Raw genomic sequence first — 25,616 nt, 5'->3', positions numbered from 1 at the left:
CAATGCCCCGTAATGCATCTCTAAACCTCTCTGTCTTATGTTAACTAGGTGTTCCAGTGGCTGCTTTTGCGATCTCATGCAATTCTAAGCCTAACACAATGTAGTCTGGAGGCTCATCTACCCAGCCATGTTGGTGCTAGTCTATCTAATTCATGTGGAACCCAATTTGCTTCAGGGAAAATGTGTTTAAACTGAACTTTTAGAAATTCCGACGCCAAGTGATAGCTGTCATAAAGAATTGCAGCTGAAACACTGTTAGAATAGCCTCCCTACCACGTCCAAATTGTCGAAGCAACATAGTACTGCTCCCGATGAAGATGAACAGGGTCAAGCCTGTTTTAAGCCTATCAATTGCTGCGACAATCATAATTTTGTTACTGTATCATTGTTGTGTGTTCTATATACTATATGTTTATGAATACAATCATTCTGTTATTCCTATGCTCTCCTCTGATATTCCTATTGCACACTCGTTATTACGGCAACAGAAGGGAAAAAAAGAATGCACCCGTGCTTCGAGCCAATCTCAGAGCATCCTGTCCGAGAGGCTCGGCAGCCGGCGGAAGAAGTTGACGGAGGCCGCAGGCATTGGGTCCCTGAACATGGGGTGTCGGAGGTAGTAGAACCCGCTCGCCACGGCCACCATCTTGGGCGGCATCGCGTACAGCGCCACCGCGACGGCGAGGCAGACGCCTACGAAGATCCGGCTTGCCCGCGGGTCCCTCCAGCTTACCAGCGCCTGCAGCCGCTCGCCCTGCGCCGCCACGTCGCCCATGACGCGCTGCACCCTCCCGGCCAGCGTCCGTAGCCTCTCGTACCGTAGCCGGAGGACGTCGGGCGCCGGCACGGCGTCGAACTCCTCCTCCAGCTCGTCGCCCTCCACCGTGTCGGCCTGCGATAGCCGCGCGTCCATGCCGGCCGGCGCGCGGGGCCGGAACCGGTAGTACCACACGCCGATCAGGAACACGTACAGCGACGCCGTGGGCACCACCAGCTCCGGGTACCAGACGAGGACGAGGTACAGCACGTGGACGAGGACGGTGGTGGAAGGGTTGCGCCACCGCCGAACGCCGTTCAGCCACCGCTCCAGCCCGACCGCCCACGCGAGCACCCCCATGATGCGGAACCAGTTGGCCTTGGCGCGCCGCACGCTCCACGTGTGCGCGTCCGCGTCCAGCATGTACCGCACCACCTCCGGGCCGAGCGGCGGCTCGGAGCGCGCCAGCCACGCCGCCACGGTGCGCACGGCCGCGCCCCGCAGCGCCTCCTGCTGCGCGACGCCGATCGGGCGGAGGTAGTGCATCCGCGGCAGGAGCGGCGACGTGTACGTGGCCCAGGTGTCCGGCAGATGCGCCGGCGACGAGAACCGCACGGCGAGCTGCACCTCGCCCATCTTCTTCAGCCCCGAGCGCAGCAGCACGAGCAGCGGGTACGATGCCGTGTAAGCTCTGTTGCTCTCGAGCGTGGACACGCGCACCCGCACCTTGCCGATGCGGTAGTCCTGCCTGTCGTCGCCGGCGCCGGCAAACATGCGCCAGTTGTCGAACACGGCCACCGTGAGCACCGTGCACGGGTCGTACACCTGCCACGTGTACTGCTCGTTCCACCGTGGGTTGAAGCTGTCCGTGACAGTGCGCGTGCGCACCCACTTCTTGCCGTACTTGGCCACGCAGTAGGCGTCCGTCGAGCCCTTGGATCCTCCCTTGGTCTTCATGGGGAGCAAGCCGCACGCTCCCACAATGCCGAGCTCCAGCACGCCCACCGGTGGCTTCCACAGCTGCTTCGCCGTCGGCCGGTAATCGCTGCAAACGTGCGCCGCCTCGTCGAGCACGTGGTACCCACCTTCCAGGGAAAGCCGAAGGTGCAGCCTGCCGGAGTAGAACCCTGGAGGTTGTCCCTGCTGATCCCCGCCGCCATCTCCATGACCCATACCGCCCTCGAGATTGAACCATCTTGACGCGACGATCTGCCGCTCGTCGAGGCGCTGCTCGACGGAGCTCACTGGGATGGTGGCGTGGCCGAGCAGAGCAGGCTCCTTGATCATCGATCGGTCCTCGACGAGCAGGACAAGGGTGTCGTCGAGCGGCTCGGACGCGACGAACATGAGGTCTTCGGCCCACGCGAACGCCGACCCGCTGCTGCTGGCCACCGACCGACGGGTGCGCGCTGACTGGAACCCGAGCTGAACCTTCACTCGCACGTCGAACGGCAGTCCCGGTGGCGGCGTCGGCACGCGCAGGTCCTGCGCCTCGATGACCGACGCTCGCAGGTACCAGAGCTTGGGTGACTGGTACACCTTGGCGCGCGTGTACGCGGCGTAGGGCGCGTCGGTGTTCCACGCCTCTGGGAACACGTCATCGGCCTGCGTGCCGATCCACACCGACACCATGATGTCCCCTGTAACCATGCCCGGCTCGCCTCCCTCGAGCCGATACCACTGCGCCGCCAGCGGGCCGTCCGGCTGGTCGCGGACTGGCACGTCGGAGAGGTCGAAGCAGACGCCGCCGAGGAAGGCGTCGGCAGGAGAGGGCGCCTGGCCGTCCCACACGGATATCTCGAGCGTCGGCTCTGGCTTTGCGTGGCTGACGGCAAACACCTGGTTCCACTCGGGACTGCCGGTGCCGGAGACGTCGCGGCCGGGGCGGGACCGGAGGCATTGCGGCCCCGCCTGGATCTTGACGTAAGGGCCTTCGCAGGCGCGGATGCCGCGCACCCTGACGATGCGCACGAAGAGGTACCGCATCGGCTCCACCAGGTCGTACGTTGACTGCACCGGCTCGACGGCCTCGCCGGTGGACACGAACCGGCCGGAAATGACGCGAGGCGAGGCGGTGTAGTAGTCAGGCCCGAAGCCGCCGCTCGGGTGTCTTGGAATGCGGACATGCTCCGTGCTTGAAGCCATCCGCGTCTTGCGCACCTCAGGCGGGTACGGCTCCGCCCCATCCGGCCCCGGCTGCTCCGGCTCTGGCTCCGGTTCCGGTTGCGGCGGCATCATTCGAGCGTGCATCATCATCGGGCCGTGTGGACCGTGCATCATCGGGCCAGGGCCATGCGGGCCGTGCATCGGCGGTGGCATCATCGGGCCGTGTGGCCCGTGCATGGGTGGCATCATGTGGCCGTGCATCGGCGGTGGCATCATCGAGCCGTGCGGACCGTGCATCGGTGCATCCTCCACGATGATGACCGGAGGCTGCATATGTGGCTGCTGCACCTCGACGGCCGCCTCGGTCGGCTCGGGGACCTCGGGGAGCTCCTTCGGCTCCTCCGGTGGGACCTCAGGTGGCGGCGCGTTATCAGCTCCCTCGGGCGGCCTTTCCTCAGGCGGCGGCGGCGGCACCGCCGGTTCGTCGTAGTAGTAAATCTTGAGGCCGACCTCGCCGCGGATCCAGCTGAGCAGGCTTCGCTTCTCGAGCGGGAAGTAGACGATGCCCTCCTCCCCGCGGCGCGAGAACTGGGAGCCGTAGATGCGGACGCGGCCGAGGAAGTTGTTCTTGCCGCCGCCGCCGCCGCCACCGCCGGAGGGGTTGAAGCGTCGGTCGTGGTAGAGCGAGACGTCGAGCGACTCGGCGTGCATGCTGGGCGGGTCGGGGACGGCGAACTCGAGGCGCTCGTGCCACTGCGGGTTGAGGTCCCGCGGCACGGTGCGCGTGCGCTTCCGCTGGCCGTCGAAGTCGGCGACGGCGTAGGCGCTGGAGGTGCCGAGCCCGTCCTTGGGCACGAGGTCGCGCGCGTCCACCACCTCCACGGCCAGCTTCCGCACCATCTGCGGCGGCCCCGTCGGCGGCATCTCCATCGGCGGCGGCCCCCCGGCCGCCATGGAAGCAGGGGAGGGGAGATCGGCGCGCGCGTGGTGGTGATGATGGGAAAGCGATCGGGAGGTGGCGGTCGAATGGAATAGGGTTCCTTATGATGTGGAGGTGAGTGGTTTCCGAATGCTTTTGCTTTTGGAGGGATCGAGCACGTAGCTACCTAGTGCTGTGCTGTGGTATGCTTGCTTTCCGGAGGAGGAGGCCATGGAGCTACCGAGAGAGAATCGGAGCTAGAGTGAGGGAGTGGAGGAAGAGAGAGAGAGATTATTCTGAGGTTGGTGGCTCTCTTGACATGGAAGCTCTCGCTTTGCTCCCGTAGCATCTGATCTGTCTCTTGCATCCTTTTTTGGGGGGAACTTTCGCAGGAGTGATGTGCTTTGTTTGTTGCCGCAGCTGCTGCCCTTGTCGTATGTTGGTTCACACCGCCTCGTCGCCCTTCGTCAAGAGCCGCGATGCCTTCCCCTCGCGCGCGTGCGGTTAATTTGCTTCCATGCGCCGCAGCTTGGCGCGTCAAAAAGTTCACAATCTATAGGTTTATCAATGTCTCAATTTACTTACATTTTCGTCTTAATCACCTGAAAAAAGTATAATTGCAATTTGAAGAAAAATGCAACTTGGTTCTCTTGTAATTGCACCTTTTTAAGTTCAATTAACGCATTTTTTGGTGGGTAACTAAGACCTAAGACAACCTAGCAAATTTGACAATATTTTTTACATAAAAATATATATTAATATCACGAAGATATCAATTACATTCAGCCTCTGCAACAACGTAGTGCCCCAATAGCAATACGGATGCACACCGCAAAAAAAATGCATAAAAGAAAAGTCCCACTACATTGATCTGTTGCATGTAACAACGGACCAAACATCATCAAGACAGCACCAGAAATCCATCTTCTCCAAAGCGCTGCCTCCAAGAAGGAAACTAAGCACAAGGGTCATCACCGTCCTGATCACAGATTCGTTGTGTGCTAAGGTTCTGAAAGGAAGATACTACCAGAATGGAAGCTTCTGGTCTGCGTCATGTCCGAGAACTGCTTCATATACTTGGCGGAGTCTAATGTTTGGGAAGGATCTTCTATCCAGGGGTATTCGCTGGGGTGTGGGAAACGGATCGACAATTCAAATCACCAAGGATAAATGGATCCCTGACACCCCGGCCTATTTGGTGAACCCGATGGTTCCTTTATCTGATGGACAAACTGTTGATACCTTGATAAATAGTGAGTCCAGGAGTTGGAATGAAGTGCGGCTACGTGAAGTATTCCAGGAACAGGTCGTGCGTAAAATCCTAACTGTACCTATCAGCTTACACGGTGAGAAGGACTTTGTATCATGGCCCTTCACAAAATCTGGATGCTACACTGTACGTTCAGCTTACAATTTAGCACGTACTGAGCAGTTTCATTGTGCAAGAAGTAATCCCCGCAAGGGTTCTAGCTCACGGCAATGTGAAGAAGAGAAGGGATGGAAAAGATTATGGGCAATCAATGCGCCACAGAAGATGAAAATAATTTTATGGAGATTTTCCCATGATTGTCTTCCGACTGGATTTCAACTTTGTCGGAGACATATACCAGCACCCGATACCTGCATTTTTTGCAACCGGGTGGAACGTGTAGAACATACCTTTCTTTTCTGCAGCTATGCTGAGGAGGTTTGGGAGGCCATTAAGGATTGTTATGGCATTCATCTCCAACGTCGTTTCTTCCTATCACCTCGCCAATGGCTGTTTGATGTGCTTGAGAGATGTTCAGGTGTTCAGACAACAGCTATTGCTTTGACCTTCCGGCATTTATGGGAGGCTAGGAATGATGCGAGGAATAATGAGGGGATTATACACCCTCGAAGAATTGTCGAGAAGATCAAGGCATATGTTGATATGGTGGTTCTGCATTGCTTCAAGAAGCCCCGGGCTTCCCGGTGTGAGTCAACGTCATCACCTTTGAAATGGACTCCGCCGCCGGCCGGCACTATCTTGATGAATGTAGACGCCGCTATTTTTGCATCATCTCGACGTATGGGTATTGGTGCTGTGATCCTGGACCATCAAGGAGAATGTTTAGCAGGCTTCAGTGATCATATCCCAGATGTCACGACACCAGAGCTGGCGGAGGCTCTAGCCATGAGGCGAGCTCTCTCTTTTGCGCACACTCAGGGTCATCGGTTTCTAATTGTGGCATCTGATTGTCTGTCCCTGATCCATAGGCTTAATGATCCAGCGATGGATCGATCGGGCCTGGGTGCAGTAGTGGCAGATATCAAATTGATGGCGACATTTTTTCAGTATTGCAGCTTCAAGCATATTCCTCGTGGTTTGAATAGTGCGGCTCATCAGTTAGCTCGTTCCAGTGAACTATCTAGTTTTTCTAGTTTTCATAGTGTTGTTCCGGAGTTTATCCGGCAATCTTTATGTACTGATGTTAAAGTTTGAATAAAGAGCGTGCTTTCCCCTCAAAAAAAAAACCACAAGAAAATCCGCGCTCACAGACCAATACCTCAACAAGCAGTGGCGGACCTACCGGGTGGGCGAGCAGGGGCGGCCGCCCCGGGTCTCCCGGTGCGAAGCAGGGCAGCCCAGCTCAGCAGCTCTGCATCTATGGCGGCCGGCCAACCGCCATTGACGAACATGTACTGCTCTGATGTATTCTCCTATCGAAGCGCTACCTGTTGTACTGACGAGGAGAAAGAAAACTGGACCTCCGTGATAGACTATTGGGCTAAAGTGAAAGGCCCATTCCATTTTTTAGCTGTCCAAAGTCCAAATACCAGGCACACACATACTCAGGCTCATGGCTGCATCGTTCCAATCGGAAAATTCCTCACGCGAGCGTTTCAAACTTCCAATCCCTAGCCCGCTTCTCTCTCGCGATGACCGACCTGGACAGCTGCATGGCTACACGCACCACCGGCTGCTACAAGGCCTTGAGCAGCCGAGCGCCTAACTTTCTGATCTGGCCGCTGCTGCCGATGGACTCGGACGAGGAGATTGGATTGCATATGTAGGAACCGGAAGAGCAGGATGCGGTGGTTGCGACAGCTGCAAGTAATTTCCCCCCTTTTCCGATTGTGTTTGTCATTTTTTCTATGTACAATACCAAGAATAAATAGATCATCCAATTTTTTATCAAATTTAATTTTGTGGGACATTCAACCAGCTATTGCTTAGAGATTTTTTTATCAATTTTTTATCAGCAGGACTACTTTTGTAGTTTCCAATATTTTTATTTGTTTTCATGTTCTTAGTAGTTTTATATTATCCATATTGAAAACTTACTTTTTTGCGGATAGCTCATTACATTATGCACACTTGCATTTGTGCTTAAAAAAATTATCTAAAAATGTTCGTCCCCGCAAACCTCAATTCCTGGGTCCGCCACTGTCAACAAGGACATTGCCCGGCACAACCAACTAAAGCTAGATCTTGAATTTTCACCCTGCAAGTTTAGACTCTGAACTTCTCCCGAGTTATCGCTCTCACTTGCTGATGAATCTGCTCCAAGTCATGGATCACCAAGCCTAAACACCATCGCTATCAGGACTCAAAACCACCAATACCAGTTCTCAGATCTCACCTTCCTTGCCATTCTTCACAACTGATTTCACCATGGAACTAAAAACATGTCCCATGATGGTAACGTACTGCAGGCTCCACATCGCTCCCCCCGAAACCAAACAGTCAGAAAAAACATGGTTACGCGCGACCGAATCCTATCTGATCCGGCAATCTTAAAACATGTCGTCCATTGGATTCGTTGGTGGAGCCTTTTAGAACTCGACACTTCGGTCAGATCAATGAAGACATGCATCAAGGAGATCCCCTTTATGGTGTGAGAGGGATCCTAGGACCGAACCCCCTTTATTCGAAGCTAGGACGAAAGTCCCTACACCATCGGCTGTCACCGGTCGCCAGATCCACCAAGACTAGGTCGACAGATCAAGGGCGGAGGATCTGGATGGGACCCAAGAATCCATAGAAAGCCTTTTCCGCATGATTGCACCGAAGTGCATCGTCGAAGAACTGGATCAACATCGGCGTCTCAACCAAAGGACTCCGCCTCGGCTGTCGCGCTCGTCGGGAGGTGCTCACGCCACACCGTTCGTGGTTGAACGTCGTCGCCCGATCAGCCCCCCCCTCCTCCGCTCCTTCGACACTGGGCCTTGCCACCGCCGCAGACGAGGCCGACGTTAGCCGCGGCGAGGATCCACGGTGCAGAGGAACTTTTGGTGGCGGGCAGGGTTGGCCCTGGTGCCGCCCTAGGAAGCAGGACGGGAGCCTCTTCCCTTAGCTGAATCCGATAATTTATGGATGTCCAATTTTGCAATTAAGTACAATAACGTATGAGATATAACAATTCAGGTATGCACGGTTCGCGTAAACGAGACGCGCTAAATAAGATTTTCGAGAGTCTAGTATATTTGGGCTAGGCTTGTGGTGTGCGGTGTAGAAAGGCAGAATCTATTCTGATGTCACTCACTCACAGAGAGGACGGTGACCGGCAGATTAGCTGCAAACGTACGTGATGCTATATAAATCTCGCTCCATAAAGATCTGGGCGGAAGATTTGCTGCGTACTAAATAAATCTTGGTTCAGAAATATCTGGGAAATGCAAGAAATCGACAGTGCACACGCAAGCCATGGATGATGGTGCTGGAAACTCCTGGCTACAAAGGCGACACACCGAATACCTCCCAACGAACGGTGCATGACGTGGACGCCGTGATGCGCCACGTCGACGAGTCGTGACTTCTGGATATAGATAAGCTGACCGCTCGCGTAGTGTACGTCATGATGTGATCCATGCGTGGATGAGCTGAAGCAAACACAAACGTGCGTGAGTGTCCAAATGGAAGCAGAAAATCTAGTCGGCCACGACCGTTTTTTGTCTCACACTTTGAATCACAATGCCTTGGTTAGGTTATTAAGCAATTTTGCCGTGAGTTTAATTATGAAAAGTCAACATCACGGATGCACTGCCAGAGTTATCCATGTACAAGTGTACAACACAGTAAGCACATCTAGCATATACGATTATAGAGAAAAACTAGTGCAAGCAAAGAGAGCAGAACATACATCGCTACTGGGAAGATCGCCGCCGTAGCATCACCATGATCGATGTTCTTGTCGCTCATGGTGTGGTTGAAGTCGCCGGACAAGGCCAGCGATGAGACGGTAAGCCAGCGAGGATGAATTAAGCCCGCAATGAAGAACTTGGATAGAGGCGAGCAGTCATGCTGATACGCTTCCCAAATGCATTATGATATGTCTTTCGGTGCAAGAACTCAATGAACGGGGTTTTGGATGCATGCACTCCCAAACGGCCGAGCACACAGTCATCGGGTGGAGACGTCTAGAGAGCAGCACAACTAACGAAAGTGATCACGAGGGAGAGAGATAAAAGCGAGTAGAACACTATAGATCTATCTCTCGTCTCCTGAAATAGCCTGTGAGGGGAGGCACCGACCGAAGCGCCACGTGTTGGCGCGTCGAGCATGCACACACCGACATGTACCCAACTCCGTTGATGCACCATGCAAAAAAATAATCTTCCACAAAACGGGTTTCTAACTTGATTCACGAAACGCGACGCACGTGCGCGCGGTGCATGGAGAGACAAGTGGTGGTGGAGGAGTGCCCCTGAACTTCTTCTCTTCTGCTCACTTAGTGGGATTGGAATATGTCACCTTATAAACTACTCAAACTCTCTCTCAATTAGCAATGTGAAATTTTAAAACTTCATCTTCAGAGAAATAGTGAGTGAAAGAGGGACATTATCAAGAATCTCTACTTTGCCCCATATCTTACGAAATTCATTTTTGATAAGCCGCAAATGTGTAGCCATGGACCTTGATTTCAATATTTCTAGCCTACTTGTGTTAAGATGTACTTCCTCCGTTTCTAATTGAGTGTCTTAGTTTTTTTAACTAGTGAACCTACACACTAAAACGTGTCTAGAAACATCTGTATTTAGACCAAGTCTAACCAAAGCTGTGATATTTAATTTGTACCAGAGGGAGTAGATATCTAAGGTTTTGATGACAAATTACTTCAATCATATATACGGTTTATACGTATTGAAATAGAGCATATGAAACCTAAAGATACATTAGAGGACGTCGATAAATCACAAAGAGAAGAGTGGTGATGTACCTACATTTAGGTCCCATGGACATAGGCATATGCAACAGGGTGGCCGGGTGGGCCGTGGTCATGGCGGAGCTACAACATCTCCAACCAGGGTGCCTAGAGGGTGCACGAACATATTTTGAACTTTTTTAGGGGTGCATATATGGTGGAAAAAATGCTATTTTGCAAAGAAATATTTTGCTAGGGGGTGTCCTGTGCACCCATGTAGCTAGCTTTAGATCCGCCGGTGGCCGTGGTCCACCCCGAATTTTCAGAAAAAGTTTTTATCTTCTACAATTTAGATTTTAGGTCCAATGACCATAAATGTTTTATGCTTGTCCTACTTGAACAATCTAGCAATGACTAAACCAGTCGCTGCTGATATCTATCCACACGTGCCTCTAGGATCCAGCGGCCTCCGACCCTCATCACTGCCTGGCTCCTCGCGACCTCCACCTCCAGTTCACCCCGCCCATGGCCTCCCCCAGTCCCCTACCTCCCCTCATTGGCTGGTTGCCTGTCACCGCTCGCCCCCCACAACAGAGGAGCTTAAACTCTGAGCATCACCATGATTAAAGATGCTAAAACAAGATATTCGACCAGTTTCATGATGGAAATTCTTATTATTGGTTGCTTGAGCATCTGAGAACAGAGAAATGATGCCATCTTTAAAGAGATACATCCATCAGCTAGATGCATACAAAGATTTAAATCATTCTTTACCTTGACTATGCATAGAGCTAAGCCTAGCCTCAAGGAAGGAAATAGCGTGGTAGGGATGTTGGAGATATGCCCGAGAGGCAATAATAAATTAGTTATTGTTATGTCTTAGTGTTCATGATAAATGTTTACACCACATGCTATAATTGTATTAACCGGAAAAATTAATACATGTGTGTTGTGTAAACAACCAGAGTCCCTAGTAAGCCTCTCGTTTAACTAGCTTGTTGATTAATAGATGATCATGGTTTCCTGATCATGAACATTGGATGTTATTAATAACAAGGTCATATCATTAGGTGAATGGTGTGATGGACACACACCCATAGTAAGCATAGAATGAGATCAGGTCATCAAGTTCAACTTGCTATAAGCTTTCAGATACATAGTAACCTAGTCCTTTCACCATGAGATCATGTAAATCACTTATACCGAAACGGTACTTTGATTACATCAAACGCCACTGCGTAAATGGGGGGTTATAAAGATGGGATTAAGTATTCGGAAAGTATGAGTTGAGGCATATGGATCAAGAGTGGGATTTTTCCATCCCGATGACGGATAGATATACTCTAGGCCCTCTTGGTGGAATGACATCTAATTAGCTTGCAAGCATGTGACAAGGTCACAAGAGATGACATACCACGGTACGAGTAAAGAGTACTTGTCGGTAACGAGGTTGAACTAGGTATGGAGATACCGATGATCGAACCTCAGACAAGTAAAGTACCGCGTGACAAAGCAGGGAATCGGTATCGTATGTTAATGGTTCATTCGATCACTAAGTTATCGCTGAATGTGTGGGAGCCATTATGGATCTCCAGGTACCTCTATTGATTATTGATCGGAGAGGAGTCTCGATCATGTCCGCATAGTTCACGAACCGTAGGGTGACGCGCTTAAGGTTCGATGTCGCATAAGTAGATTCGGAATATGATATGGAGACCGAAGTTTGTTCGGAGTCTCGGATGGGATCCAGGACATCACGAGGAGGTACGGAATGGTCCAGAGAATAAGATTCATATAAGGGAAGTTGATTTCTAGGTTTCGGAAAAGTTCGGGATTTTTCCGGTGGAAGACCAGGAAGGTTCTAGAAGGTTTCGGGGGGTCCACCGTGAGTCCCACGACCTAGGGGGGAAACATGGGCCGAGGGTGCATCCTAGCCCTAATGGGCCAGGGGCACATGCCCCTCAAGGCCCAAGTCGGCCAGCCCACTAGGGTTCCCCAAAACCCTAGGGGGGAAGAAATCCCCTCCCCCCTCTTGGCCGCCGGCCCTATATGGGTTTGGGGCGTTGGGGGGCCACCCAAACCGACCTCCCCCCTATATAAAGAGGGGAGGGGGCAGGGGCGCACACCCTTCATACCCTAGCCCTGGCTGCCCCTCTCTCCTCCACCGCAAGTCTGCTCCGGCTTGGCGAAGCCCTGTAGCTTTTCTCCTCCACCACCACCATGCCTTCGTGCTGCTGGGATTCCGAGGGGATCTACCGCACCTCTGCTGCCCGCTGGAACAGGGAGAGCACGGGCTTCATCGACACCGTACGCACGACCGAGTACGGAAGTGCTGCCGGATTGCAGCACAGGACGATCGACTACATCAACAACGAGATCTAATCTCGTAGGCTTTGGAATCTTCGAGTGTTAGTCTCACATACATCTCGTTGCCTCGATCTTCATAGATTAGATCTTGCCTTCTCCTAGATTGGATCTTGGATTTGTTCTTATTCGCGGTAGAAATTTTTTGTTTCCATGCAACAAATTCTTCAGTGGTATCAGAGTCGTGTCTATGCATAGATCTGTTGCACGAGTAGAACACAATGAGTTTGTGGGCGGTGTTGCTTTTGTTGTCTTTAGTTATGTGTACTTTCATCTTGCGGGATGGTGGGATGAAGCGTCCCGGGCTAACTTTACATGACCGCGTTCATGAGACTTGCTCCACGCTTGACATGCAACTTGTATTGCATAAGTGGCTTTGCGGGTGTCTGTCTCTCTCACCATAGTTAAGATTCAATTTACTATTTCTATCGACAACACTAGTATCACTGTTGTGGTTCATGTTCATAGGTAGATTGGATCTTACTCGAAAACTCTAAACCACGTAAAATATGCAAACGAAATTAGAGGCGTCTAACTTGTTTTTGCAGGGTTTGGTGATGTGATATGGCTTTGTGATGATGACTATATTTTATGTATGAGATGATCATTATTGTATTATGGCAACCGGCAGGAGCCTAATGGTTGTCTTTAAATTTGTTAAGACCTGCGTGTCTATTCATCATGTAATAGCTTTATTTCAAGTAGTTGTTATAGTAGCTATAAGTGATGGACAACCATGAAGCGGCGCCATGGACCTTGGTGCAATGCTGGTGATGATGAAGATCATGCTCGTGTGCTTTGGAGATGGAGATCAAAAGCACAAGAAGAAAGGCCATATCATATCACATATTATGAATTGCATGTGATGTTAATCCTTTATGCATCTTATCTTGCTTAGATCGCGACGGTAGCATTATAAGATGATCCCTCACATTAATATCAAGATAATAAAGTGTTCTCCCTCGTATGCACCGTTGCTAAAGTTCGTCGTCTTGAAGCATCTCGTGATGATCGGATGTGATAGATTCTACGTTCACATACAACGGGTGTAAGCCATGTTGCACATGCGGAAATACTTGGGTTTGCTTGACGAGCCTATCATGTACATACATGGCCTCGGAACACAGGAAACCGAAAGGTTGAACACAAGTCATATGGATGATATGATCAACATGTTGATGTTCACCATTGAAGCTACATCAACTCACGTGATGATCAGACTTGGTGTAGTGAATATGGATCATGTGCCACTAAACAACTACGAGGGATGTTGTATTAAGTGGGAGTTCACTAGTAATAAGATTAAAACTTGAACTAATTATCATGAACATATTCTGAATAGTATTTTGAATTAAATTTGTAGAATTGGCATCCATTATCTACCATACGCTAGTCTTGTAATTGAGATAGAAACACTGTTAAAATCTAACAAGTAACTTTACGGACTGGTACCATTTTGTTAAAGAATCAAGAAATGATTAAGTCCTATTGCAAACTTTTGGTAAACCTCACATTGATGATTCAAAGAGCAATGGTTTCAATTAGTACCTAAAATTATCTTGTCTCCATGAAACTTAATGTTCAAATCCGTTTGAAAAGTAAGGAGCTGAAAAGTTAGTTTTCAGAAATAAGCAAGGTATGAGATATATGTGATATCTAAGACCTTATTGCAAGATGATAGAATATAATTTAGTGAGACTACATAAACTCATAAGTTTTATGGGAATGTACGAAGGTTGAAGACGCTAGGCGTCCTGATCCTCCAACTAGTTGGGCACTAACGATATTCGCATATCCATGAAGTGGTCATCCTTAGTATGCACCGTTGCTAAGACTCGTCGTTTCGAAGCATCACATGATGATCAGGTGTTATAGATTCTACGTGTGCATACAACGGGTGCAAGCCAGATTTGCACATGAGAATACTAAGGTTAAACTTTACGAGCCTAGCATGTAAGAATTGGTCTCGGAAAGTCATCATGATTTGATGGATAAAAATTATGGGTGAAATTGTTCATCACATTAAAAAATTACTAATAGTGAAATCCGGAACACTTGTCATGTGATGATCAACTTCAAAGAAAGAACCTCAAGGTTATTGGTATTTCACCAACAAACCGAGAAGTTATTGATGTTGAGTGTTTTCTGAAATAAGAGGAAAACCGAAAGAGAAACTACAAAAGTTTTTGGCAGAAAGAAAGAAAACACTAGAAAGTATAGCTCAAGTGTATATAGATGATATACATGTTATAGATGTATTCTTTGATTAGTCACATTATGAAACTCTTGGGTATTTTTACCATATTTGTTGGTATGAGATGTCATACAACACAACGCAATACAAGAATACAATGGCCTAAGTGACTGACAAGGAATGCGGTAATAATGCACGTCTGGAACAAAAATAAACTGTTATTATGTTCGTCGTTGGCATTCTACCTAGCCATTCAGATTATAATAAAGAACTTTATAATTGTTATTTTTTCTGGTCAAATAGAAACAATGAGTTGTTCAAATTATGACTGTACTCCATGTATGATGGAGAAGTTATTATAAATCTTAATGGTGAAACACACATGCATAACACTGACGCTAAAATGCCACAAGGCAAATGATGAGAATTCCACTTATTTGTGGAACCGCCATTTAGGTCATGTTAGAAAGGAACGCATGAAGGAACTCCATGCAAATGGATTTTTGGAGTCATTCGATTTTTGAATCGTTCGGCGCTTGCAAATCTCTTCTAAAGAGAATGACTGAAATACCGTTCATAGGCCAAGAGTTGAATGGTTAACTAGCTTAGTGAAAACATACATGATGATGCATATGGTTCTTAGGCATAGTTGTGTGCGAAAGATTCCTCTACTTCATGAAAACTTCCAACAATGAATTGAGTGTATATATAAGGATATATTCAATAAGGAAGAAGTTTGAAACATTTGAATAGATTCAAATAAATTTCATCATGAAGTGGAAATCATCGTCATAGAAAAGTCAAATATCTATGATTGGATCATGGTGGAAATATTTGAATTACGAGTTTTAGCGAACATCTAAGAGAGTTATGAAATTGTTCTACAACTCACGTTTCTTGGAGTATCATAGTGATGATGGAGTATCCGAGAGACGTATCCAAACCTTGTTGGGTTAATGATGAGATAAAATAAAATGACGCCATTATGTTTTTGTGGATTATGCTTTAGAGACTACCGCTTTTACACTAAATATAGCGTCATCATAATCCGTTGAAATGACACCATACGAGTTATGGCATGGGTATAAACCCTAATAGTCCTTTCTTAAATTTTGGTATGCGTAGCATAAATAAATGAGTTTACAACCAAAATCGGATAAAAGTGTTTGTTGGTTATCCCAAAGAGTTAATTGGGAATTCTTTCCACTTTGGAGTCAAAGACAAAAGTGTTTGTGAATGTTTCGTACCTATTTCCAAGAAATTGTTTCTAGCGAAGTATTTGAGTGGGAGGACAATGTAACTTGGTAAGGTTTATGAACCTGAGCATGACGATCAGAGTAGCGCAGCATCGGAAATGGTTCTGGAAGCGGCCACGACGATCATGGCTCCCATGTCTACAAAGTGTTATAGTCATGGAGATCAAAGTACCTGTTGAACCTTGTAGATGTGGTTTACTTTGTGATCAAATAAATGATTTGTGGACAAAGGATTGATTTTGAACAATGATAAACCAACTACATACAAAGAAGTTATGATGGGCCCTAACTCCGTTAAAATGGCTAAGTGCCATGGAATCCAATATAGGTGAATACTTTTTGAAAGTAAAAGGATCTATAAAATCGATGGACTTGGATGGAATATCATTGAAGAAGCTCGACTTGTCGAAAAGTTGTTTACGACAAAGTTCAAAGAGTTGACTACTGCTGGCGCGTGACGGGGCTTGATGGAGTGTTGATTCCTCCCCGGCGACGGCGCCAGCAAAGTAGCTGCTTGTGACGGTAAAGCACACGTCCGTTGGGAACCCCAAGAGGAAGGTATGATGCGTACAACGGCGAGTTTTCCTCGATAAGAAACCAAGGTTATCAAACCAGTAGGAGATGAAGGCCACGTGAAGGTTGTTGGTGAAGGAGTGTAGTGCGGCGCAACACCAGGGATTCCGGCGCCAACGTGGAACCTGCACAACACAATCAAGATACTTTGCCCCAACTTAAAAGTGAGGTTGTCAATCTCACCGGCTTGCTGAAAACAAAGGATTAAACGTATGGTGTGGAGAATGATGTTTGCTTGCAAAGAACAACAGAGAACAATGATTGCAGTAGGTTGTATTTCAGATGTAAAAGAATGGACTGATACGTCTCCAACGTACCTATAATTTCTGATGTTCCATGCTTGTTTTATGACAATACTTACATGTTTTGCTTGCACTTTATAGTGTTTTTATGCATTTTCCGGAACTAACCTATTAACGAGATGCCGAAGTGCCAGTTCCTGTTTTCTGCTGTTTTTGGTTCTAGAAAGGCTGTTCGGGCAATATTCTCGGAATTCGACGAAACGAAGACCCAACATCTTATTTTTCCCGGAAGCATCCAGAACACCGAAGGAGAGTCGGAGAGGGGCCAGGGGGCCACCACACAACATGGCGGCGCGGCCCCGGGCCTGGCCGCGCCGACCCTCGTGGGGGGGCCCAGGCACCCTCCGACTCCGTCTCTTCGCCTATATAAGCCCTTTCGACCTAAAAACGCGATACCAATTGACGAAACTCCAGAAAGACTCCAGGGGCGCCGCCACCATCGCGAAACTCCAATTCGGGGGACAGAAGTCTCTGTTCCGGCACCTGCCGGGACGGGGAAGTGCCCCGAAGCCATCTCCATCAACGCCATCGCCTCCATCATGCTCCGTGAGTAGTTCCCCCATGGACTACGGGTTCTAGCTGTAGCTAGTTGGTACTCTCTCCCCCATGTACTTCAATACAATAATCTCATGAGCTGCCTTACATGATTGAGATTCATCTGATGTAATCGGTGTTGTGTTTGTTGGGATCCGATGGATTGTTACATTATGATTGTCTATCTATAAAGTTTGTGAAGTTATTGTTGCTGCAATCTTGTTGTGTTTAGTGCTTGTCACTAGGGCCCGAGTGGCATGATCTTAGATTTAAGCTCTATACTTATTGCTTAGATTGTATCTACAAGTTGTATGCACATGTCTATGTCCGGAACCAAAGGCCCCAAAGTGACGGAAATTGGGACAAGCTGGAGGGAAGGCTTAGATATGAGGATCACATGTTTTCACGGAGTGTTAATGCTTTGCTCTGGTGCTCTATTAAAAGGAGTACCTTAATTTCTAGTAGATTCCCTAGAGGCTTGGCTGCCACCGGCTGGTAGGACAAAAGATGTTGTACAAGTTTCTCATTGCGAGCACGTATGACTATATATGGAAAACATGCCTACATGATTAATGATCTTGATGTTCTGTCTTAATGCTATTTCAATCCTATCAATTGCCCAATTGTAATTTGTTCACCCAACACTTGTTATTGGAGAGTTACCACTAGTGTAGATAGCTGGGAACCCCGGTCCATCTTTCATCATCATATACTCGTTCTACATGTCATTGGAAGTAGTATCAACTATTTTACGGGTGCCATTGCCTGCGTATTCTTAATTCTTGCTTTGTTGTGTTACTGTTACTACTGCTCTCATATTACTGCTACTTTCACATCACCCCTGTTGCTAGTGCTTTTCCAGGTGCGGCTGAATTGACAACTCAGTTGTTAAGGCTTATAAGTATTCTTTACCTCCCCTTGTGTCGAATCAATAAATTTGGGTTTTACTTCCCTCGAAGACTGTTGCGATCCCCTATACTTGTGGGTTATCATGGACCGGGGTCCACAGTTCACTAGTGGTGTCTCTCCAATAAGATAAATAACATGTTGGGTGAACAAATTACAGTTGGGCAATTGACAAATAGAGAGGGCATAACAATGCACATACATATCATGATGACTATTATGAGATTTACTTAGGGCATTACGACAAAGAACATAGATCGCTATCCAACATGCATCTATGCCTAAAAAGTCCACCTTCGGGTTAGCATCCGCACCCCTTCCAGCATTAAGTTGCAAACAACAGACAATTGCATTAAGTACTGTGTGTAATGTAAACAATACAAATATCCTTAGACAAAGCATTGATGTTTTATCCCTAGTGGCAACAACACATCCACAACCTTAGAACTTTTTGTCACTGTCCCAGATTCAATGGAGGCATGAACCCACTATCTAGCATAAATACCCCCTCTTAGATACGTTGGAGATGTATCAAGCATCCCCAAGCTTAGTTCCTACTCGCCCTCGAGTAGGTAAACGATAAAAAGAATAATTTCTGAAGTGACATGCTACCAGCATAATCTTGATCAATACTATTGTAAAGCATATGAGATGAATGAAGTGACTCAAAGCAATGGTTTATAGTTTACTAACAAATAGATAATGACTAAACAACTGAATCATATAGCAAAAAAATTTCATGAATAGTACTTTCAAGAAAAGCATCAAAAAGTCTTGCATAAGAGTTAACTCATAAAGCAATAAATTCTTAATAAGAGGTTTTGAAGCAACACAAAGGAAGATTTAAGTTTCAGCAATTGCTTCCAACTTTCAACATGTATATCTCATGGATAATTGTCAACAGAAAGTAATATAATGAGTGCAATAAGCAAGCATGTAAGAATCAATGCACACAGTTGACACAAGTGTTTGCTTCTAAGATAGAAGGAAGTAGGTAAACTGACTCAACATAAAGTAAAAGAAAGGCCCTTCGCAGAGGGAAGCAGGGATTAAATCATGTGCTAGAGTTTTGAAATCATATAGAGAGCATAAAAGTAAAGTTTTGAGAGGTGTTTGTTGTTGTCAACGAATGGTAGTGGGCACTCTAACCCCCTTGTCAAACAGACTTTCAAAGAGCGGCTCCCATGAAGGACGTTATCTCTACCAGACAAGGTAGATCATCCCTCTTCTCTTTTGTTTACACATGTACTTTAGTTTTATTTATGGATGACACTCCTCCCAACCTTTTTCTTTCACAAGCCATGGCTAACCGAATCCTCGGGTGCCTTCCAACATTTCACATACCATGGAGGAGTGTCTATTTGCAAAATTAAGTTGCTTACTGATGAATCAGGGCAAAACATGTGAAGAGAATTATTAATGAAAGTTAATTAATTGGGGCTGGGAACCCCGTTGCTAGCTCTTTTTGCAAAATTATTGGATAAGCGGATGTGCCACTAGTACATTGGTGAAAGTCTGCCCAACAAGATTGAAAGATAAAACACCACATACTTCCTCATGAGCTATAAAACATTGACACAAATAAGAGATAATAAAGTTTTGAATTGTTTAAAGGTAGCACATGAAGTATTTACTTGGAATGGCAGAAAAATACCACATAGTAGGTAGTTATGGTGGACACAAATGGCATAGGTTTTGCCTCAAGGTTTTGGATGCACGAGAAGCATTTCCTCTCAGTACAAGGCTTTGGCTAGCAAGGTTGTTTGAAGCAAAAACAAGTATGAATCGGTACAACAAAACTTACATAAGAACATATTGCAAGCATTATAAGACTCTACACTGTCTTCCTTGTTGCTCAAACACTTTTACCAGAAAATATCTAGACCTTAGAGAGACCAATCATGCAAACCAAATTTCAACAAGCTCTACGGTAGTTCTCCACTAATAGGTTTAAACTACATGATGCAAGAGCTTAAACACGATCTACTTGAGAGCTCAAAACAATTGCCAAGTTTCAAATTATTCAAGACAATATACCAATTACCACATGAAGCATTTTCTGTTTCCAACCAAATAGCAATAAGTGCAGCGGCTTTCAGCTTTTGCCATGAACATTAAAAGTAAAACGAAGAACACCGCTGTTCAAATGAAAAAGCGGAGTGTGTCTCTCTCCCACACAAGCATGTTAGGATCCGATTTATTCAGAGAATGAAAATAACAAAACGAAAATAAAAGCACACAGACGCTCCAAGTAAAGCACATAATATGTGACAGAATTAAAATATAGTTTCACTAGAGGTGACCTGATAAATTGTTGATGAAGAAGGGGATGCCTTGGGCATCCCCAAGCTTAGATGCTCGAGTCTTCTTGAAATATGCAGGGATGAACCACGGGGGCATCCCCAAGCTTAGACTTTTCACTCTTCTTGATCATATTATATCATCCTCCTCTCTTGATCCTTGAAAACTTCCTTCACACCAAACTCAAAACAATTTCATTAGAGGGTTAGTGCATAATCAAAAATTCACATGTTCAACAAGGACACAATCATTCCCAACACTTCTGGACATTACCCAAGGTTACTGAAATTTAATGGAGCAAAGAAACCCACTCAAACACAGTAAAAGAGGCAATGCGAAATAAAAGGCAGAATCTGTCAAAACAGAATAGTCCGTAAAGACGAATTTTTTCGAGGCACTTAACATGCTCAGATGAAAAATCTCAAATTGAATGAAAGTTGCGTACATATCTTAGGATTACTCACGAATTGTTTCAAGATTTTACGATTTTCCTAAAGAGAGAACATCTCAAATTCGTGACAGCTAAAAATCTGTTTCACGCAGAAATCCAAATCTAGTATCAACTTTCTATCAAAGACTTTACTTGGCACAACAATGCAATAAAGTAAAGATACAAAGGTATTTCTACAGTAGTAACAAGCACCTTGACTCAAATATAAAACAAAAATTGCATAAATAAAATAATGGGTTGTCTCTCATAAGCGCTTTTCTTTAACGCCTTCCAGCTAGGCGCAGAAAGTGAAAATCAAGTACCATAAAGAGAAGAAGTATTAACATTATTACCACGGACTTTACGCCTACCCCTCTTACTCTTATTCTTACTCTTTGGTCTAGGGAATACATGACCGCCCGCGGGTGTAGAGGTAAAATTTAGAGTGCCTTTCCCCACATCTATGGTTGCTCCCAAGAGTTTCAGCAGGGATCTTCCAAGTGTGATTTGTCCTGTCCCTACACATTCAATAACGAGATAATTAGTGGATACGTTCTTCCAAGAAAGGTTGTGAACACACCTTCAGCTATCCCCTTAGGAATTATAACAGAGTTATCAGTAAGAGTTATTCCTTCTCCACCTTCAGTAAGTCCCCAAAGTGTCAAAGATTCATAAATACTTTTAGGCATAAGGCAAAACTCAGACATAATATCACAACGGGCATAAAAAGTTTCACCACAAATAGTAACCTTAATAGTAGGGACCCACATTGAAGGTTCAAAGTTTACTGGAACATAAGAAGCCGGCTTAGAGTCATTTTAGGTTCTGTTTACTGGAACATAATCATAATATTCACGAATCTGATTATACCCTTCTTTTAAACAAGATATATTTTTCTCGAGAGTGTTTAATCTATTATGAATACTAACAAGAGATGAATCAAACTTATTAGCTGAGCTAAATGATGCAACCAATTTTTTTATGGCATTAAAAGCTTGGTCCTCATCGCAATGAAGGAAATCTCCTCCCACTACAGCATCCAAGGCATATCTATAGCGAAGAGTAAGCCCAAAATAAAAGTTACTAAGAAGCCGGCTTAGAGTCATTTTAGGTTCTGTTTTACTATAAGAATCAAAAACTCTAGACCAAGCTTCTTTAAAACTCTCCTCATCCCCTTGTTTAAAAGTAAAGATCAATTCCTCAGGTGATAGAGTAACAAGTACAAGACTAGACATGACAACAAAATAAATTAAATGCAAGTAACTAATTTTTGTGTGTTTTTGATATAAAGAAAGCAAACAAGACAGAAAATAAAATAAAGCAAGACAATAAACAAAGTAAAGAGATTGGGTGTGAGAGACTCCCCTTGCAGCGTGTCTTGATCTCCCTGGCAACGGCGCCAGAAAAATGTTTGATGGCGCGTGACGGGGCTTGATGGAGTGTTGATTCCTCCCCGGCGACGGCGCCAACAAAGTAGCTGCTTGTGACGGTAAAGCACACGTCCGTTGGAAACCCCAAGAGGAAGGTATGATGCGTACAACAGCGAGTTTTCCCTCAGTAAGAAACCAAGGTTATCAAACCAGTAGGAGATGAAGGCCACGTGAAGGTTGTTGGTGAAGGAGTGTAGTGCGGCGCAACACCAGGGATTCCGGCGCCAACGTGGAACCTGCACAACACAATCAAGATACTTTGCCCCAACTTAAAAGTGAGGTTGTCAATCTCACCGGCTTGCTGAAAACAAAGGATTAAACGTATGGTGTGGAGAATGATGTTTGCTTGCAAAGAACAATGATTGCAGTAGATTGTATTTCATATGTAAAAGAATGGACCGGGGTCCACAGTTCACTAGTGGTGTCTCTCCAATAAGATAAATAACATGTTGGGTGAACAAATTACAGTTAGGCAATTGAAAAAAAAGAGAGGGCATAACAATGCACATACATATCATGATGACTACTATGAGATTTACTTAGGGCATTACGACAAAGAACATAGACCGCTATCCAACATGCATCTATGCCTAAAAAGTCCACCTTCGGGTTAGCATCCGCACCCCTTCCAGTATTAAGTTGCAAACAACAGACAATTGCATTAAGTACTGTGCGTAATGTAAACAATGCAAATATCCTTAGACAAAGCATTGATGTTTTATCCCTAGTGGCAACAACACATCCACAACCTTAGAACTTTTTGTCACTGTCCCAGATTCAATGGAGGCATGAACCCACTATCTAGCATAAATACCCCCTCTTAGATACGTTGGAGACGTATCAAGCATCCCCAATCTTAGTTCCTACTCGCCCTCGAGTAGGTAAACGATAAAAAGAATAATTTCTGAAGTGACATGCTACCAACATAATCTTGATCAATACTATTGTAAAGCATATGAGATGAATGAAGTGACTCAAAGCAATGGTTTATAGTTTACTAACAAATAGATAATGACTAAACAACTGAATCATATAGCAAAAACTTTTCATGAATAGTACTTTCAAGAAAAGCATCAAAAAGTCTTGCATAAGAGTTAACTCATAAAGCAATAAATTCTTAATAAGAGGTTTTGAAGCAACACAAAGGAAGATTTAAGTTTCAGCAATTGCTTCCAACATTCAACATGTATATCTCATGGATAATTGTCAACACAAAGTAATATGATGAGTGCAATAAGAAAGCATGTAAGAATCAATGCACACAGTTGACACAAGTGTTTGCTTCTAAGATAGAAGGAAGTAGGTAAACTGACTCAACATAAAGTAAAAGAAAGGCCCTTCGCAGAGGGAAGCAGGGATTAAATCATGTGCTAGAGCTTTTCAAGTTTTGAAATCATATAGAGAGCATAAAAGTAAAGTTTTGAGAGGTGTTTGTTGTTGTCAACGAATGGTAGTGGGCACTCTAACCCCCTTGTCAAACAGACTTTCAAAGAGCGGCTCCCATGAAGGACGTTATCTCTACCAAGCAAGGTAGATCATCCCTCTTCTCTTTTGTTTACACATGTACTTTAGTTTTATTTATGGATGACACTCCTCCCAACCTTTTTCTTTCACAAGCCATGGCTAACCGAATCCTCGGGTGCCTTCCAACATTTCACATACCATGGAGGAGTGTCTATTTGCAAAATTAAGTTGCTTACCGATGAATCGAGGCAAAACATGTGAAGAGAATTATTAATGAAAGTTAATTAATTGGGGCTGGGAACCCCGTTGCTAGCTCTTTTTGCAAAATTATTGGATAAGCGGATGTGCCACTAGTACATTGGTGAAAGTCTGCCCAACAAGATTGAAAGATAAAACACCACATACTTCCTCATGAGCTATAAAACATTGACACAAATAAGAGATAATAAAGTTTTGAATTGTTTAAAGGTAGCACATGAAGTATTTACTTGGAATGGCAGAAAAATACCACATAGTAGGTAGTTATGGTGGACACAAATGGCATAGGTTTTTCCTCAAGGTTTTGGATGCACGAGAAGCATTTCCTCTCAGTACAAGGCTTTGGCTAGCAAGGTTGTTTGAAGCAAAAACAAGTATGAACCGGTACAACAAAACTTACATAAGAACATATTGCAAGCATTATAAGACTCTACACTATCTTCCTTGTTGCTCAAACACTTTTACCAGAAAATATCTAGACCTTAGAGAGACCAATCATGCAAACCAAATTTCAACAAGCTCTACGGTAGTTCTCCACTAATAGGTTTAAACTACATGATGCAAGAGCTTAAACACGATCTACTTGAGAGCTCAAAACAATTGCCAAATATCAAATTATTCAAGACAATATACCAATTACCACATGAAGCATTTTCTGTTTCCAACCAAATAGCAATAAGTGCAGCGGCTTTCAGCTTTTGCCATGAACATTAAAAGTAAAACAAAGAACACCGGTGTTCAAATGAAAAAGCGGAGCGTGTCTCTCTCCCACACAAGCATGTTAGGATCCGATTTATTCAGAGAATGGAAATAACAAAACGAAAATAAAAGCACACAGACGCTCCAAGTAAAGCACATAAGATGTGACGGAATTAAAATATAGTTTCACTAGAGGTGACCCGATAAATTGTTGATGAAGAAGGGGATGCCTTGGGCATCCCCAAGCTTAGATGCTTGAATCTTCTTGAAATATGCAGGGATGAACCACGGGGGCATCCCCAAGCTTAGACTTTTCACTCTTCTTGATCATATTATATCATCCTCCTCTCTTGATCCTTGAAAACTTCCTTCACACCAAACTCAAAACAATCTCATTAGAGGGTTAGTGCATAATAAAAAATTCACATGTTCAACAAGGACACAATCATTCCCAACACTTCTGGACATTACCCAAGGTTACTGAAATTTAATGGAGCAAATAAACCCACTCAAACACAGTAAAAGAGGCAATGCGAAATAAAAGGCAGAATCTGTCAAAACAGAACAGTCCGTAAAGACGAATTTTTTCGAGGCACTTAACATGCTCAGATGAAAAATCTCAAATTGAATGAAAGTTGCGTACATATCTGAGGATTACTCACGAATTGTTTCAAGATTTTACGATTTTCCTAAAGAGAGAACATCTCAAATTCGTGACAGCTAAAAATCTGTTTCTGCGCAGAAATCCAAATCTAGTATCAACTTTCTATCAAAGACTTTACTTGGCACAACAATGCAATAAAGTAAAGATACAAAGGTATTGCTACAGTAGTAACAAGCACCTTGACTCAAATATAAAACAAAAACTGCAGAAATAAAATAATGGGTTGTCTCTCATAAGCGTTTTCTTTAACGCCTTCCAGCTAGGCGCAGAAAGTGAAAATCAAGTACCATCAAGAGAAGAAGTATTAACATTATTACCACGGACTTTACGCCTACCCCTCTTACTCTTATTC

General features: G+C 45.5%; 1 protein-coding gene across 1 annotated transcript; it reads right to left on the bottom strand.

The window, feature by feature from the left end:
• Positions 1–313: 313 nt before the first annotated feature.
• On the bottom strand, positions 314–3,254 carry LOC124663716 (protein QUIRKY-like). The gene has a single exon (XM_047201390.1). The coding sequence runs from the start codon at positions 3,194–3,196 to the stop codon at positions 527–529; it is 2,670 nt and encodes an 889-aa protein (XP_047057346.1). The 5' UTR covers positions 3,197–3,254; the 3' UTR covers positions 314–526.
• Positions 3,255–25,616: the final 22,362 nt, after the last annotated feature.

The sequence above is a fragment of the Lolium rigidum genome, chromosome 6 (genome assembly GCF_022539505.1).
Source record: "Lolium rigidum isolate FL_2022 chromosome 6, APGP_CSIRO_Lrig_0.1, whole genome shotgun sequence".
NCBI lineage: Eukaryota > Viridiplantae > Streptophyta > Magnoliopsida > Poales > Poaceae > Lolium > Lolium rigidum.
This window is presented reverse-complemented; position numbering and strand designations above follow the sequence as displayed.